The 17,578-nt window shown below is 39.5% G+C and overlaps 2 protein-coding genes across 2 annotated transcripts; both read right to left on the bottom strand.

Moving 5' to 3' along the window:
- Positions 1 to 3,895: 3,895 nt before the first annotated feature.
- On the bottom strand, positions 3,896 to 6,790 carry LOC120012876 (U-box domain-containing protein 17-like). Its single transcript, XM_038864416.1, is given in 1 exon segment — positions 3,896 to 6,790. A coding segment is annotated over 1 exon segment (2,154 nt). The 5' UTR covers positions 6,445 to 6,790; the 3' UTR covers positions 3,896 to 4,290.
- Positions 6,791 to 8,838: 2,048 nt separating this feature from the next.
- Positions 8,839 to 16,386, bottom strand: LOC120012888 (protein STICHEL-like 3). The gene is made up of 7 exons (XM_038864438.1): positions 15,367 to 16,386; positions 12,684 to 15,248; positions 12,157 to 12,376; positions 11,203 to 11,766; positions 10,258 to 10,825; positions 9,992 to 10,055; positions 8,839 to 9,464 (listed from the first exon to the last, which is right to left on the bottom strand). Exons 2-7 carry the CDS (start codon positions 14,751 to 14,753, stop codon positions 9,372 to 9,374), a joined length of 3,579 nt encoding a protein of 1,192 aa, XP_038720366.1. The 5' UTR covers positions 14,754 to 15,248; positions 15,367 to 16,386; the 3' UTR covers positions 8,839 to 9,371.
- Positions 16,387 to 17,578: the final 1,192 nt, after the last annotated feature.

The raw sequence follows: 17,578 nt of genomic DNA, 5'->3' as shown, positions 1-17,578 counted from the left end.
TCATGTGATTCTCTCACAAGCAGTCAGACTGATTCTTCCCCATTATAGGGATCCTCATGAGAAAGCCCCTGCTTATCTCCTTACCATGGGCCATTTAATGAGTATATCGCTGCACTATCTACCCTCTACCCGTTATCCTTTTAATTGTTTTTACGAAGTTTCTTCTTCATGATGATACATGTGGATGTCTGTTTTTGAATCCTAATTGAAAATCCTTAAATACCACCGTGAATAGTTTGCTACAAATGCCTTTTTATCACTGCTTTTTGCTGAATAAAGTGAATCACTATTACTAACAATGGAAGTTGATGAAAGTTCATTGGCATTGTATGGTAACATGCAGTTAAAAAGTTGTATTTATGAGTTCGTTCCCCACTTCCCTGATATTTGTCTCTGTAACTTAGGAACAGTACTATGTGGGTTAAGTTGCTTAGCCCTGTTAAGTTTTAGTAATTTTTATTTCAAATGGGGATGGCTATGTTAAGTAATTTTCACAAGATAGGGAGAATGGTAATCTAGAATATTTCTTGAGCAAATAATATGCATTGCTATTATTTGGTCGATGATGATTAGTTGATGATGATTTATTGTGGTTTCTGGTGATCTAGCACAGCTTCTGTCCAAAGTTCAACTTACCTCAGATATGGAATGTTGATGTAGAATTTCCATGGCAGATGGTGAAAAGTGATCTTTTATTTGGTGAATATAGGCAATGGTAGGTGTTTTATCTTCCAGGAGGCTGCGGCATTAAGCATATCTAGGTTTCATGAAATGTAGATGCTGTTACAAAAAATGAATTGGAAGCTGGGTGCACAATCTAATAGAAATACGATAAGAATCAACATTTTCATCCTATCATGTTGATGAGTACAAGGTTTTCCTGTCACAATTGTTTCTGCAATTCACTATTGAATCAACAGATATAGGCAACTTGACAGCCAGACAAGGTGACTGAAAATTGGAGGAGAAGGTTGTTTGGTCATGTTTAGTTTTGGCGCCATTAAATTGACAGATTTTGATTTATATCATGTTGAATGTGGTTGAGACTTGAAAGATACTTCGAAGAGTGAGTCCAGTCCTTTGCTAATAAACGTTATTGTGAATACGCTCTGGTGAGATTTCCTAGTTCAAAACAACTCTAGGTCAATGAAGTTTAGTTATGGGGTTTTCGGAATTGAGACTTGCAGTGATAGTGAGGTTGCAAAGGACATGATGTACACAGTCTTACTTCCACCAAGCGTAGAGACTGTTTTTGGGAATTGAATCCTTGATGTGCGCTTGCACTAGTGACTAGGTCGTGAAGGGCATGATGTAATCACTCTTTACTAGCTCATGTAGTAAAGCTTGTTTACAAGAATTGAATCCATGGCCTCTAAGTTGCTGTAAAGCAACTTTACCATGAGGCCCGCCAAGGATTCGCCCTTTGTTGTTGTCATTTTAAGAATTGTTCTAGCACCTACCCTACAAAATCATGTGATACAAAGGGAATAAGGGTATTGAGAGTACCTGAATCAGCTGTAATATGCGCCAATGCACTTGTAACTAGTCATATATTGGTTTGAGTACATTCCATGTACTGTTGTCTCCAATCTGATGATGAGCCTGAGGCCATCTTTTCATCCATCACTAGAAGCTTATAGACATGCGGTATATCGCCCCTGGTCTTTTATTTTAACATTCATTTAGAAGCTTATAAGCAAGGTCTTGGTCTTCTGCCATGCTAAGAACTTGGCTGTCTCCTTATCTTGCTTTAGCCTGAAAGTGGCAAATTATCTATGCTGATTGATATGTAAACAGTACAGGAGGCTTTAGCCTGGCAGTTAACAAATTATTTATGCTGGTTGATGTGGAAACATAGAAGCATACTGTTAAAGTGAAAGCGTAATTATTTACAAGGTGATTAGAAGCAGTGACTAATCATAGTTACACATGTTCACTGAGTAATTCATGGTCAGAAAAAGCCTGCTTCAGGTCGAACTACACCTGCCGGAATACCTTGATTACGAGGTCATGGTATTCTTCGGAATATTCGATTCTCTATGATCATCTCCATCATAGATTCTCTGAAATCTTTCTGGACATTTCACCACAGCAAAGCTCTCTAAGCTTGTGCATCCCTCTGCATCTCTTCCTTCCATTTTTTTCCATCTTTACTTTGGCTTTCTTCCACAAAGTATTTAGAATGGGTGAAAAAGGAATTTCCGGCTGAAATATTGCAGGCGTACATTCTGCCTATTTTCGACCCCACCCACTGTGGAAAGCTTGTGCATGAGAATTGTTTATCTACGTATTGGGCAAATATCAATCGGGTACATAGATGGAAAATGACATCATAGCTGTCTAGAATGTTTTGAGACGATCATTGATGATTTTTTTTTCTTAGCATAGAATGCCCTAAATCTATCAGAACCTGATCCTTTTCTTCTTGGCCTCTATTGTGGAAGTTCATATTTGTCCCTCTGAAGGGTGCAGGACCTCCTAAGCACTCGATGTGTACTGTCTTGACTCTTGAGCCATGGTTGATAATATCAAAATACCCTCCACTAGGATGATGACATGTGGCACAAGATGTTGATGACAATATCAAACCAAGAGTCACCGACCAAGGTAGAACCAAGGTGCCCATTCGAGCATAAATCAGGTCAAGGATCCCACGTGAGTGGTAATCGAGAAGAGAGCATCTCAACAAGACTGAGATGCTCTTCTAGTGTAAGACCGAGCACACCACCTCAGTGGCCCTAGATGACCAAACACCAAAGGGAATCCAAAGTCCCGAAGTACGTAGATCAACTTCAATTAGGAAAGAAATCGAGATGAGATTCACTCCATTGTAAATCCACATAAGAATCAGGGAGGAAGAGATCTACTCCTCCTAAGTTAGATTTCTCTAGATTCATATAAAAAGGGACCTTCAATGTCAGATAAAGTACTTGAAACTTTGCACTTTTACTTGCTACTTGAGCTCTGAGCAAGCCCCATTGATAACCCTCTAACTTGAGCGTCAGAGAGGTCCCCATGCCCCTCACAAAGTAATGGAGAGGTCCTCGAGAACACCCTCGGCCCCTCATAGCTTACAATTTCTACTGTGCAGATCACTCGAACAAACATGGGTGACTTGGGTCCTACCACCCGATATATCACCATGACGACGACGACCAAGCTAGTATCAGTGGCTAAACCAGAGGGTCCACCATCGAACCGATGCCACAAATCTCTAATAATTTTCCCCTTGTAAATGGCCTTACTTGTGAATCCACTTTGGTAGAAGGCGTGCCCCCACACCACACATGGACCGTCCATTATCAAAGCTCTCAATTACAAGAAGATTTTATAACAATCCATAGATTAGTTTTCTCTACGCTTTTTGAGTCCCTGAAGAAACAACATCAGCCACTCTGACGTGCTTAGCTAGTGGGAATCTAAAAAGTATGGCAAACCAACCTGACGAAGATGTCATCAAACCTAAAATTCTTAGTGCTGTACCTGTACACCATCATTTGGATGAAGAAAAGTTGTGAATCTCTCGTCACACCACAGCAGCCACAAGAATGTTTTTGTCATTTCTTGGAACCAATCCATGTTTTAACTTACCAGATGCCTTATTCTATGTTGATCACATATACTTTTTTGACCATCTGCAGATTTCACCTTCTTCAAATGTGTGAGAAAAATATATGGAATCTGCCTGCTGACCTCCATGTGGATCATTCTTTATTGATGTCACATGCACATAAAGGTATTACAGAGCCTCAACTCACTCAATTTTAGCCACTCCTGTATGTTCTAAAAAAGCCTCTTTTTTCTTTTTTTTTTGAACTCCTGAAGAAGAGAGAGTGAAAGCCACAAACAAGCTTAAAACTCACGATTCCAAGTTTCCAATCAAATGCCATGATTGCTAGAAAAAATCACCAAATGTGATTCGCCACCAAAGAAGTGGGGTAAAAACCTAAGACTAAGACTAAAGCTACGTTTTTAAAGCTAGAACACAGAAACTAGAGTCCACCAAAAAGACAAACAATCTAAAACAACAAACATGTGCATCAGTAACTGTCTGTATCTCTTAGTATTGTTAAGCAACTAAATTATTGGCTATTACAAAATATAAAAGTAAAACAAAAACCATAAATATTTCTTTCCAAGACGATATCTCTATAATTTCCTTCTTTATCACCTGAGATTCTTCACAAAAGAATGTATGAAATATCACCAACAAAAATGAATGGGGATGCACGTAAATGGAGAAGACAACCAAAACCAAGACACCGGATGTCATAATCATCATCATCATCCCTACAAAACAGGCACTGAAATGGACATATGTACCGAAACATCACCGACGAAACTTGGCTCCCTGTTTGCAGCTGAATTTCCAGCAAATGAATATCCGACGCCAAGTCCACCAAAATGCAAGGTTGCATTCTCAAACCTTTGAAACAATCTAGCAAGTGACGCTGCTTTCCTTCTTGCTCTCTTTGTACCAGTAAACAGAAGCATTTGGAGCACACCAGCTAATGGTGGTGCCTTGAGAACTTTTTCATTAGCAGCAGCCCCACCACTCCGGCACAACTCAAGCAGAGCTGAAACAGCATTCTCTTTGCCCCTTGGTGTCCCACACCGCATCATTCCTAATAACCCTGCCACAGCCATTTCCTCCCTCCCAACTGCTTCGGCCCCAATTGGTTGCCTGACAATCAAGGCCAATGCACCTGCAGCCTCCTCGGCCACCCCTTCATGCGACAATGCCCCAACAAGTGCTGTTACAGCCCCAGCTTCAATCATTCGCGTGCAATTCTCCGTGTGAGTGGACAAATTAAATAAAGCTGTGACCGCATCCTTCTTCCCTCTTGGGGTCCCCATTCTCAAAAGCCCTGCCAAGGCTTCAACTGCCCCGTCCTCATGAGCTATTCGCTTCTTATAGTCATGAACAGCAGAGAGACTGAATAATGTTGCTGCGGCATTCTCTCTGGCCTCCGTTGTGTGCCCAAACCACAGAACTTTCACAATCGACGCTAGACACCCCTCCTCATCAATGATTCGACTCTTGTTCTTCTCATAAATGGATAGATTGAGCATAGCGGTTACGGAATTCTCTTGTGCAACAGGGTTTTGACACGACAGCAACTTAAGAAGATGAGGGATTGCCCCAGCTTCAGCAATGAAGGCGCGGTTATCTTTTCCTGTTTTGGCTAACAAACGTATCTCCTGAGCAGCAACTGTCTTCGCACCAAGAGACCCATCTGCGAGCTGTTGGATGAGAAGCTTTGCTGTGGCTCTGTTAGCCTCTAGCGCAGCTCTGGTTGGCAACGCTGCAGGAAAAGATTCTGCAGAAGATTCCGCACAATCTGGCGGGTCATAGGGGATTCCATGAGCAGTGCACCACTGCAAAATCAAATTCCTTAATGCCCTATTAGGGATGAGGCGGGTGTGGACAATCAATTGTCCTGTCTTAGGACAAGTACAATGCCCTTCTTCCATCCACCTAGATATGGAACTTCGATCATAAGTCTGCCCGGTAGAAATGATAACTGGGTCTCGCATTAAATCCAATGATATGGGGCAACAAAAGTCCTTCGGAATCGTGACAAATGTCTCCGCAATTTCTTGACTAATTAGTCCTTTTCTTGGTTTCTTCCGATTAACAAATTGTAATTGCACTTCATCTTCCTCAAAACCATATACCAAAAACCTGCAATACCGGGTGATCGCAACAAACCCATGAAGCACAGCGGCTGTTGGTTCAACATCTCCCTCATTAGTCACAATCTGTTGCTCCAAAAAGTCAATTTCAGCTCTACAACTATGGACATCTTTAATCCCCAAGCTCTCAACAAAGAACAATTGCAACTCCACTGGATTGGGTATCTTTCCCTTCTCAAACTCGTCAAGAAACGAAAAGAATAGAACCCGCAAGGCCTCATCATCCTTATCAATATATAAATTCAATTTGCTGGCTTGTTTTCGCAACAATTCAATCTGTTCCCCCACATCCTCACTCAATTCAACATCTTTGGTTGGAAATACATTTAAAAGGGTCGAAATCTCTTGATTCAAATCATGAAAATGGCCTGAAATTGAATGGTTTTGAAGCAAAAGCCATAACTTACTCGATTGCGCGCAATAATCAAGGAGTATCTTGGACCGATAGAGAAGCAAATACATCTCCTTAAAACACAACAGCGCGGTCGAAGGAAGACTGGACCCAGAAACAGAGTCCCTCAAGTACTCCAACAAGACCAGAAAGACCTCAATTTTGCGAATCAGAGAGCGACAATTCTTGCGCTAAAAGAAGAACGACTTGGCGGAGAAGCGGGAGACGAGCTCGGTGGATATGGATGCGAGGGTCTGTACAAGTGCCACATCGGCAAGGTCTACCGGAGCCAAGAACGCTTGTAGGTAAGGAGATTTCCGCCGCCGTAGAGAGGAAACTATAGTCGCTGCCGCCATTGAAATTGCCGCAAAACTCAAGTCAATCCCTAACACAGGCTTCGACAGTCCCAAGACTTCTGAATTATGTATCTGGGTATCTAGAATCAGATCTAAATTACCTCTTGAAGAAGCCACACAAATCTTGCAAAAAAAATAGGATCTCTGAAGCCTCAAAATCTAACAAAGACAAAAACAGAGAAATTCCGAGACGAAGAGAACAATAACTACTTTCTTGTTGTTGGGTTCTTTGGAAATGGTGTTTGAATCCTCCAAGGTATAAAGAGAAGATTTGGTATTTTTTAAAGAGAAACCAGGATCGGCGAACCGCGTTTAGGAAGGAAAATGAGACTGAATTTCCAAGACTTTTTTTTCTTTTTTCCTTTTGTTTTGGTGAGTTGTTTCTACTCTCTCTGTCTCTCTCTCTCTCTAGGAAATTAAATTCAATTCAATTCAATGACCGTTCTGGTGAAAAAGACTCGCAAGAGTTCTGACGGGTAACGAATTAACGATACAGATTCTGTCCATTCGTTTCCTCTGCTCCCCTACAATCTCTATAATGACCTAAATTGGAACCCTGAAGTCACATAAATTTTTTATAAATTCAATAAAGTTCAACGAGTGACCATAAAAATTATTCATTGTATAAATGAACCCAGACCCTTTCAAGCTTTTATAATTTGATTTTACAGAGATTTATTTACCACTAGATTATTATCTAAGTGATTCTCTATCATCTATATAATAAATATTGTATTTACTAGATTTTGAACTTTTTTATATGATGAATAAGCTTTACCTTCATGGCTAATATGTAAATGGGCCATAGAAGACTAGTCTCACCTCCATTCATACTTCATAGACATTTGAAACAATAATTGGTCAATAGGTTCGACAATCACAGTAAATAACCAATGACACTCCAATCCTCAAGTCAAATTCTTATTTCAAATTGTATATTTTAAGTAATCAAAGATTCATCCCCTACTCTCTTTTATTTTTCTTTCTGGTTTATATAGTTTGCTTTTGAAAATCCATGAGGTCTTCCTTATTTTAGGAATTGATTGACCCTTTATCGTTAATAACTAATTTCGTGCCACAAAATCAGGAGGATCGGCCTGGTTAACGGATCTCACGTGATAATCACAGAATCCTCATAACTGTCACATCTCTTGATCCACAACTCACATAACATTTGTGTGACTATTACAGGTTCTCTGGTTAACTTCTAGCGAAAAGATTTGATTCCTCTACATTTTATGATTAATAAACATGTGATTTTCACCCATGTAAACCCCGAATAGTTTGATTTTCCTGATCTTTCCTAATACCTAATAACTCACATGTAGTAGAATTATTGATTACCTCATATAAGCTCACTCATTATTCCGATGACAAAATGTAATCTGGGACCTAATTTTTTACATATAATTGGAATGTTTTTTGACATATTGTAGTATATGCTTGCTTTAAGGGCATATATGTATGATTACTTTTACTACTACTTTTTACCATGAAAAGATGAAATTAAGAGGGGGAAGGAATGGGAAGCATGAAGTGGGCCCACGCGACTTTTTGATACAAATGGAGTTATTTAATTGTAGAGCCTTCTGTTCAAAAATTTCCACTTTTGACTAAAATCTCCAAAACTCAAGTTGACCAGCACATGGATTATTGAAAAAATGGCTTTCCGGCTTTGCCCTAGAAAGTCTATTCACTTGCCTAATCCATCCATCAATATATATATAGTATATTTAAAACACTTTTGACTCAAGCCACGTCATCCAATTAAAAAGTCAACACGTTGCAGGCACAGTCGGTCCCTCCGGCTCATTAAGATAACGCCACGCAGACGCAGACGCAGACGCAGACAAAATGCCAAATCCAGAACAAGAATGTCGTGTCGTACGTACACAAAATACATACATTTGACAACTCATCTAGGTCATTGGTTTCTTCGCTGACCTGGCAAACGTGTATGCAACCCAACTGTATTGGCACGTAATGTTACGTATACAAATAACATGATAGTGTGTGTCATTGCTGATTGTCCCCAACAACTGGAGTGCATAAGATAAAAGTATACAGTTTCTACTTTAATATTCTGACAGAGGGAGTTTTGTTTCAAAATTAGTAAATTATTATAAGAATTCCTTCAATATTTTCACCTCATCTGCAGGCTAAAAATGGCGACAAAATCAAACCATCTGCATTATTGCGACCGTTGTCTGGACCATTTGTCACATTTCGAGGTATAAACATTTGGAAAAATTCATTTGCCGTTGATTAGATGGCAATCATAAAAAAATTTCAAGGTAAATAATTGATTGATTAATTAATTATCTGCAAAGACTATGAGAGATGTCATTCTCTGTGCATTACAATCTACGCTTTCACATTTTCGTTTAATACACGGGAACAATTAATCAATTATGTTGACAAGGCTCCACAGTGAATGGAATCGGAGACAAACGAGATGTATGAAAACTTTATCTCCACATAACATGTGAAGAATCTGTTTTCAGCCTTTCAAGAATTGAATTTCTAAGTTGCACCCCTACTACTCTACCATTGGCCCGCTACACGTTTGCCACTTGTTCGCCACATGTTCGCCGGTAGCAATTTATTAATCATATAGAATAAGAAAAAAAGAAGCATTGTGTACTTAACAAGAAGCCGCAGTGGGAATGCTTGATATCACTATAGTCCACCATTTTCTGCATTCAAGCAGACCCTAAACTTCTTTCCTACGTTTCTCACTGCAGCTAAAATGAATATCAAGGACTACAACCCTAAACTTCTTTCCTACGTTTCTCATCAGAAATACATTTATTCAGGATGAAAGAAATTTGACAGATAGAACAGACCCTCTAAACGGCAAGAAAAATTGTTAATTACACAAGTATTATGGTAAACGAAGTCATACCGAGGAACCACCCAGGGCTTGTTTACCGTGGAGACCGGGACGAGAGACATTTTCCACAGGAGACAAGCTTCAGCAATGAATGTGGCTTTCTTGTCCTAGTTTTCAAACGAGAACGCTGCGAATACCAATATATACAAGCAATAATGTCTTCAGACTGGATCCATGAAGCAGAAAGGAATGTTTACTAATAATCAAAACATAATATATACTACTACAGTAGTACCAGTTTAGCAGTTAAGGTATAGGGTTGTCCAGGGATGGAGGAGGGGGTGTGGAAGCATACATGCGGTCTATATTGAAGTGTCTGGATTAGACATGGTGCAGCAAACAAGTTCGGGGTTTATTTGGGCAACAACCATTGTTTGTAATCTACTTAGTCTTTCTAGTTGAGTAACATAGAAGCAGGATGCAAACTAGTTTACCTATCATCATTATTACGGCAATGACTCGTACCTTAAATACACAAAACGGTTATCTTCACATTCAAGTGTATGTATACGTCATAGGAGATGCCTAACCAGACAACTTCGACACACAGAGCAAACAATGTAAATAAAGTTACCACCGAGTCTTGCATAATTCCACAGCACGAAAAGTGGACCAGAGAAAGGCTATCAAATGATAGTCTGAATTAGCAATTACCTTCCTACGAGTAACTCTCGACGCCTTCCAGCACAACAAGCTTTTAGATCTTGGTTCCAGCCTCCTACAAATTCACAGCATGTGAGAGAAAGATCGAGTGTACCAACAGACTAAAGAGTTGCAACGAGTGGTCCTTTGAATTGAATTTTCCAATCTCAGTCAGTTTTAAGTCCAATTTAGATAAGCATTTTTTTTTCTTTAAAAATTCAGCCTATTCAACTCCAACCAAAGTTGCAATGAAAAAGCATATCAAGTCAGACACATACAGATTCTCTTGTTCAAGCTTTTCTGCAATGGAAAATGGCTTGCGTGTTGACCAACTACTTCTCTGTGATCCTTCGGACTGCTGAATCATGTGAGCGAGAGAGACCTTGCTTCTCACAATGCTCTGGCTCTGACTCCGTTCCCCAAGTTTCCTTCTACCTGAGGTAATCGATAATGATACCTTGTTTGAAGGCCCTGCCTCTCCCATCTGTGTACCATTACCATCAGCAACTTTAAACTCCCTAGGAGAAGTGGGAACTTCGACTATTTCATGAGATTCCGAATGCACTAGTTGAGATTGGTTGCCAACTCCATCAACTTCCCCATTCCTAGGGATCCTTTTGGTAATATCATAATGTCTTGCTGTAGGAATCTGAGTTGTGCCATTCTTAGAGGATGATAATGTCGGCAGCAGATAAGCTGCACTTGTGTCTTTCCTTGAATCATACCGGATTTCAATTGTCACTGGACCTCCAAGAACAGACTCAAATGCATGTAAAATGTGATCTCGAAAGTCCTCTGCTTTTGACTTTGTCAAATACGAGCTGAACATCAACTGCACAGTTGGAGCTACAACAACAAACATAAATCTGATAAGAAAATTAAGCTGTACAAGCATTGAATATATGGAGACAATATATAAAAATGAAATCCATCTGACACGGCCTCATAATGAAAGCTAGAAGTAATGCAAATATAAAAGAAGCTAATGGTCTAGTAGACAGCTAACTTGTACAAGGTGCAAGGTTCGATTCCCCCTCCCTAAAAAATTTGGGACATAACCTTGTAATTTATAAAAAGAAAAAAAAAATATCATAAAATAAGATGGATGAAGTTTGAGGAGACTCAACCCATAAGCAGAAACTAGGGCCTGATACTAAGAAAAATCTTTCAAAAGTCATGTTCTTGTCAATTAGCCGTAGAGAATCTAAATGAAAATAATGTACCTGCACCAAAACTGACAGAAAGCAGCTTTCCATGTTGGTTCAGGAACTGTCTTTCGCTACTAATTTGGATCATCCCAAGCACCTCCAACCAAATTTCTTCAATTGTCTTGAAATTTTTACTTGGAATATGTCCATCACTCACTTTAAACATATCAGAAGTGAGTGCAGATGTCCGCCGAGGAACTATTTCTGCCCCAGCATGTTGTTTCCGATCTATGGTAAAACCTTTCATCATGTCATTATCAACATAATCACCAGAACCTCCAGCTTTATAATTTTCCAATCTAACATTTGCTGACAAGCCACGTTCATTGTTGGGCATCTCAGAATGCTCGCCACGTCTTCTGGACATACCTCTTCCACCAGCATTATTCAGAGCCAAGGGACTCTGATTAAGACTAGCATCCGCACAAGAACTAGGAAACATATACTGCTGATCAGGAGCAAGTTGAAGCAATGCAGCTGTTAGCCATGTTAGTTTGTCATTTGATATCCTCAGCTGCTTCTCAGCCTCGGATAAAGTTTTTAAAGCTTGGCGCAGTTTTTCCATGTCTTCTTTGGACACTGGAACCAATGAAGTTGTATTGTCAGCAACTGAAAATTTAAACATATACATCCAGACATGAAGATGCATATGCATGCATATGTACAATTTGCATATAATAAAATATAGGAATGCATAGATGTTTGCGTTATATGCACACGCGTGCGAACTTGAACTAAAAGGCACAGAATCTCACAGCAGCTAAAAAATTGCATTTATATAATAATAACGGCAGATAGATGATAACAATAACACTGCAACAGTTCAGAGATGATAGGACAATGGGATTACAGCAATTATGCATATTCTTTTGGAAGGGATCCTACCATCATGTCAAAACCCTGAGTTTAATGGACAAAATATTAGTTACTAATAGAAAATATAACAGAAGAACAAATCATTGGACTCACAAGGTTGCCTCCGGAAAAACTTCCTCTTGTGCCTTTCTTTTGTGAAATCATAGCTACCAGCAAGTATATCAGTTATAACTGTAGCAAGCTGTGACATCAAAGCTACAGGCTCCACTCCAGTTTCCATTACCACTCTCAAATTCTTCACAGTATGTACTGTGTCCGCAGAAAATGCTAAATCAAGAAGATCTACCAATTTTTCATCAGAAATAAGTCCAACCTGTGAAAAATGATTCATTTATATTAGAGCGAGTCATGCACAGCCGCAGATAGGCCTAACTGAACCTAAAAGAGGAAAGTCCGATCGGGCAATTCTGAAGCTATGATACTAGCAAAAGAAAATGTTCTAAACTACATAAAAGAAAAAATTGCTTTCACAATTACGCTGACAGTAATTACAAGTGATAACTAACAAGGCACATGGTAGAACTTTTTAACAGCATCTTTTGGGAGCCGTAGGTCTCACAATTTAACATTGAAACAAGTTATAATAACTAACAAGGCATAGTGAATAATAAAAAACTCACCATTTCCTGAATCAGAGGAACAGATATTGCCTGCCCAAGCAAGCTCAGTTGCTCAAGAGTCATCTCAGCATCCCTTAGCGATCCATCTGATCGTGATGCAATGAGTTTAAGTGCTTCTTTATCAGTTTTTATATCTTCTTTTGATGCGATCCACTGCAGACTATCGATAATATCTGCATCCTTCAGCTTTGGAAAAAGGAATTTCTGGCACCTGGATATGATTGTATGAGGCAAAACATCAAGGCTAGAGCAGACAAGCACAAAAACTAGGCTTCTCGGAAATCGATCAATGACCTTCGTTATGGCACTCCAGCATTCAGGGGACAGACTATCACAGTCATCAAAAATGAAAACTCTGTACTTTGATGGCAGATGGGATCTGCTCACATTGTCGAGTAGACGCATAATGCTCTCAAAATCAAAATTGCCGACCGGCCCAACTTCCCTTATATTTCGGCTCTTGCCCATGTCATGAGCAATGCAAGAATTGCAAAAGCCACACGGTTTTGAATGCTCCAGAGAGTGACAATTCAAGGCTCTGGCAAATATACGAGCACAAGAGGTTTTCCCGGTGCCATGTGGTCCATAAAAAACATACAGCAACCCTACCTTCCGTTTAATTACAGCATTAGACAGAGCTTGTGACACCAAATTCTGCCCAACCAGATCTCTGAATGTTCTTGGCATGTATTTTTGTGTCAGATTTTGGTGCCTGCCATGGTGACTTCCCCGAAGTTTTTGTTGGTCACCAGATCTAGCCTCGGAAGCAAGGTCTGAATCAACATCATGCTTTAAAAAATGATCAGAAAAAATTCCCAACTCTCCAGAGTAATCATGTGCCCAACAAACATTGGAAGTACTTCCCTGAGATGCAGATGCCTCAACGAGTAAAGGCAATGCCTCCGCATCTGACTTAGTAGATGAACTTGAATGATCTGATGCCACAGGCATCCCATTAATATCTCTCCCACAAGGAGCCATGCCACCTTTCCTTAATCTGGAATCTGACAGACCGCAAGGCAAACTCCTTCCTGCAATGTCAAGGATTGTTTTACCCTTATGATGAATTCTAGACCAATTCCATGGTATTCCACAGCCATTCCTAGGAGCCCTCGTGACACTTTGGTCACCAAATTCCTCTGCAACCTCCATGTGATGTTTTGGGTGCACCGAACCTTGCGCAAATGAATTAGAAGCAACAGACATTTCGCTCTGTGCACCAACATCTCTCGACGTGGGAGCAGCATGAGCTCTTCTGCCACCTCGAAACTTCCGTCTTTTCCCCCTATTTAATCCAGCTGATTGACCACAGATGCTGGCTTCAGGTTCATCACCAGCTTTCTCTTGTCTAGAATATCTTCCATAATGATGTACATTAGAAGATCCTAAATCATCACTATCAACTGGAATATCATTCAATTGATCTGAAAGGGACTTTAAAGGAACTTCTTGACTATGCTTCCCCTTTTGTCTACTCATTCCACCTTTAGAATGAGAACCCTGAGAAACAACATCATGAACTAAATCATTACCCCCTTGGTCTCTTATAGCATCCTCACCGCCACCCAAGAGATCAGTCCGACTACTCTTTCTACCAGATTCTTCCCTCCTAACTTTTCTTCGATCCCGAATTGCACTCTTGCCACTCTCACTGAAGGCCGCTACCCCATCATTGCCGTCACTGTCCTCATCCGGAGCTACTTTTGATGGTGCAACACTTGCTAAGGGTGGTGAGCTTCGAGACAATCGCCTACCTTCCCTCCGCAGCCCATTCGCATTTGACCTTCTCTTCTCTCGAATTATGGAATCTTTCTCACTTATCTTGGGGAGCAAATCCAAAACAGAAGGTGAATGCCACGAGGGAGGACTAGCAGAAGGATCCCTGAGCAATCGAGACCTCTGAAGGACAATAAGGTCCCTCACGAGGGCCCTATCAACTAATATTGGATTTTGTTTGTGCATATGGTTCTTCAAGTGAATACAGTTAGACAAGTGAATATGGTTGCGCAGATGATCACTGATATCACCATTGGCATCCTTGAGTATCCTATCTCTCACAGCCTTGGTCATTATCAGAATATTAATGCAGAATCTCTTCTTGCTTGTTGCTGGAATGAATGAAATTGTATCGCATTTTCTTCGAGCAGTAACCGCCCCCAGATCTTTCACAATTATGGCTTTTAAAGAGCAGTCAAAATTTCCTCACAACCCCGGTTATTAAGATTTCCAACGTCAAGCAATCAAAAATCCTCCATCAAAAACAGCATAATCAATTTTAAAGGCAAGAACCACAAACTTGCCAAATTTCCCCAAAGTTCTACACTTTATCACTCAAGCAAAGGTGCAAGAAAGACATACTCAACTTAACAAGAAAACATCAATGGCAGAAACCCAAATAAGCAATACTTAAGAGGAATGGGAAAAATCGAATTCAGAGCAAATGCTACTCTCCAATGGTACCCCTTCAGTGCATGAACTAACAAGAACAAATCCATTCAGCTTGAAAGTGCAAATCACATAAAAGAAGCAGGTAAGCAGCCTAAGAAGGATCCATCAAGTTAAGTCCTGAAAGATGATAGTCAGGAGAAACAGTAAAGAAGCTCTGAAAGTGAAAGAACATGGAAGTCACATCAACAAATTAAACGGAGACTAAAAAAGCGAAGTAACAGAACCGTCCATTCACCTGAAAGATCCCCAAAAACCAGCCGTTTCGATTATGAAGGCTTTATCAGATCTCTCAGAGCCCAAACTTTCACTTGCACTTGGCGAAGATTTATGGGTTTCTTTCATAGAATACACAGGGAGAGTAACTCAGCCAGTTATGGCGAGAGAGAAAGCCAAAGAGAAAAGTTTTTAGAAAGTGAAAGAGAGAGGCTGGCTGCGAGTAGTGAGTGAGAGAGTGAGATCTGTTACAGAGTACTCCGGGAACAGAACACATCTGCACTAAAACGGTGTGTCCGTTTGTTTGTTTGTTTGAGCATGCACTGCAGAACTGGCTCAAAATTTTCAAAAAATATTTGTAGTAAATTCTGTTACACCCTGGTATTGTTCGCTTCGGACTCAAAAACTCATACGATTTTATTTTTAAAAGGGTCCTTTTAATTGAGAAAGATTATATATTTTACTTACAAGCTAACTTACACCTAACCCATATGACATATAAATCTTTAACATTAAATACCCGTTTTATAGTTTTACTTTATCCACACCAGTCTCAACATTTTGGGCAATCTTATATTGTTAGATTAACTACAGGTTGTGGGGATCTAAACTACTTTAAATCTTCAAGAAAGTTCACATCTTTAAGTTAAAAAAGAAAAAAGAAGAGACATTAAACCTCCTAATATGGATCCAACAAAATGACAGGGTTTCTTAAAAATAAGGTAACCCATCTTAAGTCTCTCTAATGGTGATGATAACTTCATTAGCTGGTGTTAAAAAGGATAGAAGATGATGGCATCTGTAACAGTGTAAAGAGTTGGCTTGTAATATCAATACAGTCACGGTCACGTGTGCCGGTTTCAGCGGACGAATCATGACTTGCCTCTGTTTCTGATGATGCTTTTTACTATGTTTGCCGAAATTGAGCAATAATCCTCCGCTTTGAGATGCTCTTACCAAACAAAACTGAAGAAATTTCTCATGTGACGACGAGATTAGTTGAACCAAAGTCCAATGTATGACCACAAAAATATTAGAATCGGTGAAAATCACACATAAGACTTTCCGAATACATACGATTTAGCTTCATAGAAATCCATCATTACGCTATCACCCAAATGGTTGGCGTAACCTAATACGCAAATATCATGGACTAATATAAAAGAATATCATCCCAATAATCAAATATCCAGGCTTGTGTGTTTGGGATATAGATTGTAGATAGGAGACAAAATGTAGACAAATATACCTTTGCGACCAATCAAGGCGACACCCACCGGCCTATACATATATCTTGGATGTGGTGGTAGTAGCTTGAATTTTACGACTATTAATCCAACTTTCAATTATTTATATGATGATAACGACATCAAATCTAAAGTACTAAGATCTTCTCATATATGATCACAACATATATAAACGCCCTCTCTAACAAACTCATCAATTTGCCTGGAAAAAGGAGAACGATACATATAGGTTGTCAAAAATTCATGCAAAGTAGTCTAATTCTTGATTATTGACATTTTGCACGGTTATCTCTTGAAGCACAGATTTGTTATCCTTACCCCTCTCCGAAGTACTTAAGCTCAGCAAACGCATAACTTATGTTAGAAGAGCTGGACATTTGCTCATATACCATACTCAATTGGGTTATGTCAATCCAATGTAAAACTACAAATCTAGTCAATTACTCACAAAAAAATTTCAAATAATAATAATAATGTGGGATGGGAGACTCGTGTATCAGAAGTTTACAATCTAGGATAGAGTTCAATGTGACCGTGCTTTGAATGAGTTAACCATTACAAGAAAACAAGGGGGACTTTGACAAGAATGCAGATTTGATAAGATTCACATGGTGGGCGGGGGATTAGATTTGAAAGGGAAAACCACAAGTACAAGAGATAATAAGTTAGGTGGGAAGGGGGTGGGATTGTTGAAGGAGGACTAGAGATGAAGAAAGAAGTAGATGGTACAAGACAAATGACAAAAAGTTCAAAAAAGAAGAAAACAATAATTTCTGATTCTACTTGGGAATTAGCTTAAGATTTTCCTACATAAGCTTCTAATTGAAAGAGTTATAATCACACATCTTTCTTTTCATGCCCATATAATCAATATGTAGGAGAAATTAGACATTCAATAATAACACACAAATACCCAAAGACATTATATAATTAAGATCTCAAAATTGAAAGAATAAGTTGCAATAACAAAAAAGTGTCTACATGCGG

This window comes from Tripterygium wilfordii, chromosome 13 (assembly GCF_013401445.1).
Source record: "Tripterygium wilfordii isolate XIE 37 chromosome 13, ASM1340144v1, whole genome shotgun sequence".
NCBI classification, from domain to species: domain Eukaryota; kingdom Viridiplantae; phylum Streptophyta; class Magnoliopsida; order Celastrales; family Celastraceae; genus Tripterygium; species Tripterygium wilfordii.
The sequence above is the reverse complement of the archived record's forward strand: the minus strand, read 5'-3'. Positions and strand labels throughout refer to the sequence as shown.

Bases quoted from the DNA above. Each gene is read 5' to 3' on its own strand.
- LOC120012888 (XM_038864438.1), bottom strand. From the start codon at position 14,753: ATGACCAAGGCTGTGAGAGATAGGATACTCAAGGATGCCAATGGTGAT. The intron at 10,826-11,202 runs GTACATTATTTT...TTGTTGTTGTAG, and splicing joins TTCTGTCAGTTTTGGTGCAG to CTCCAACTGTGCAGTTGATG. The intron at 10,056-10,257 runs GTATGTGTCTGA...GTGAATTTGTAG, and splicing joins AAGCTTGAACAAGAGAATCT to GAGGCTGGAACCAAGATCTA.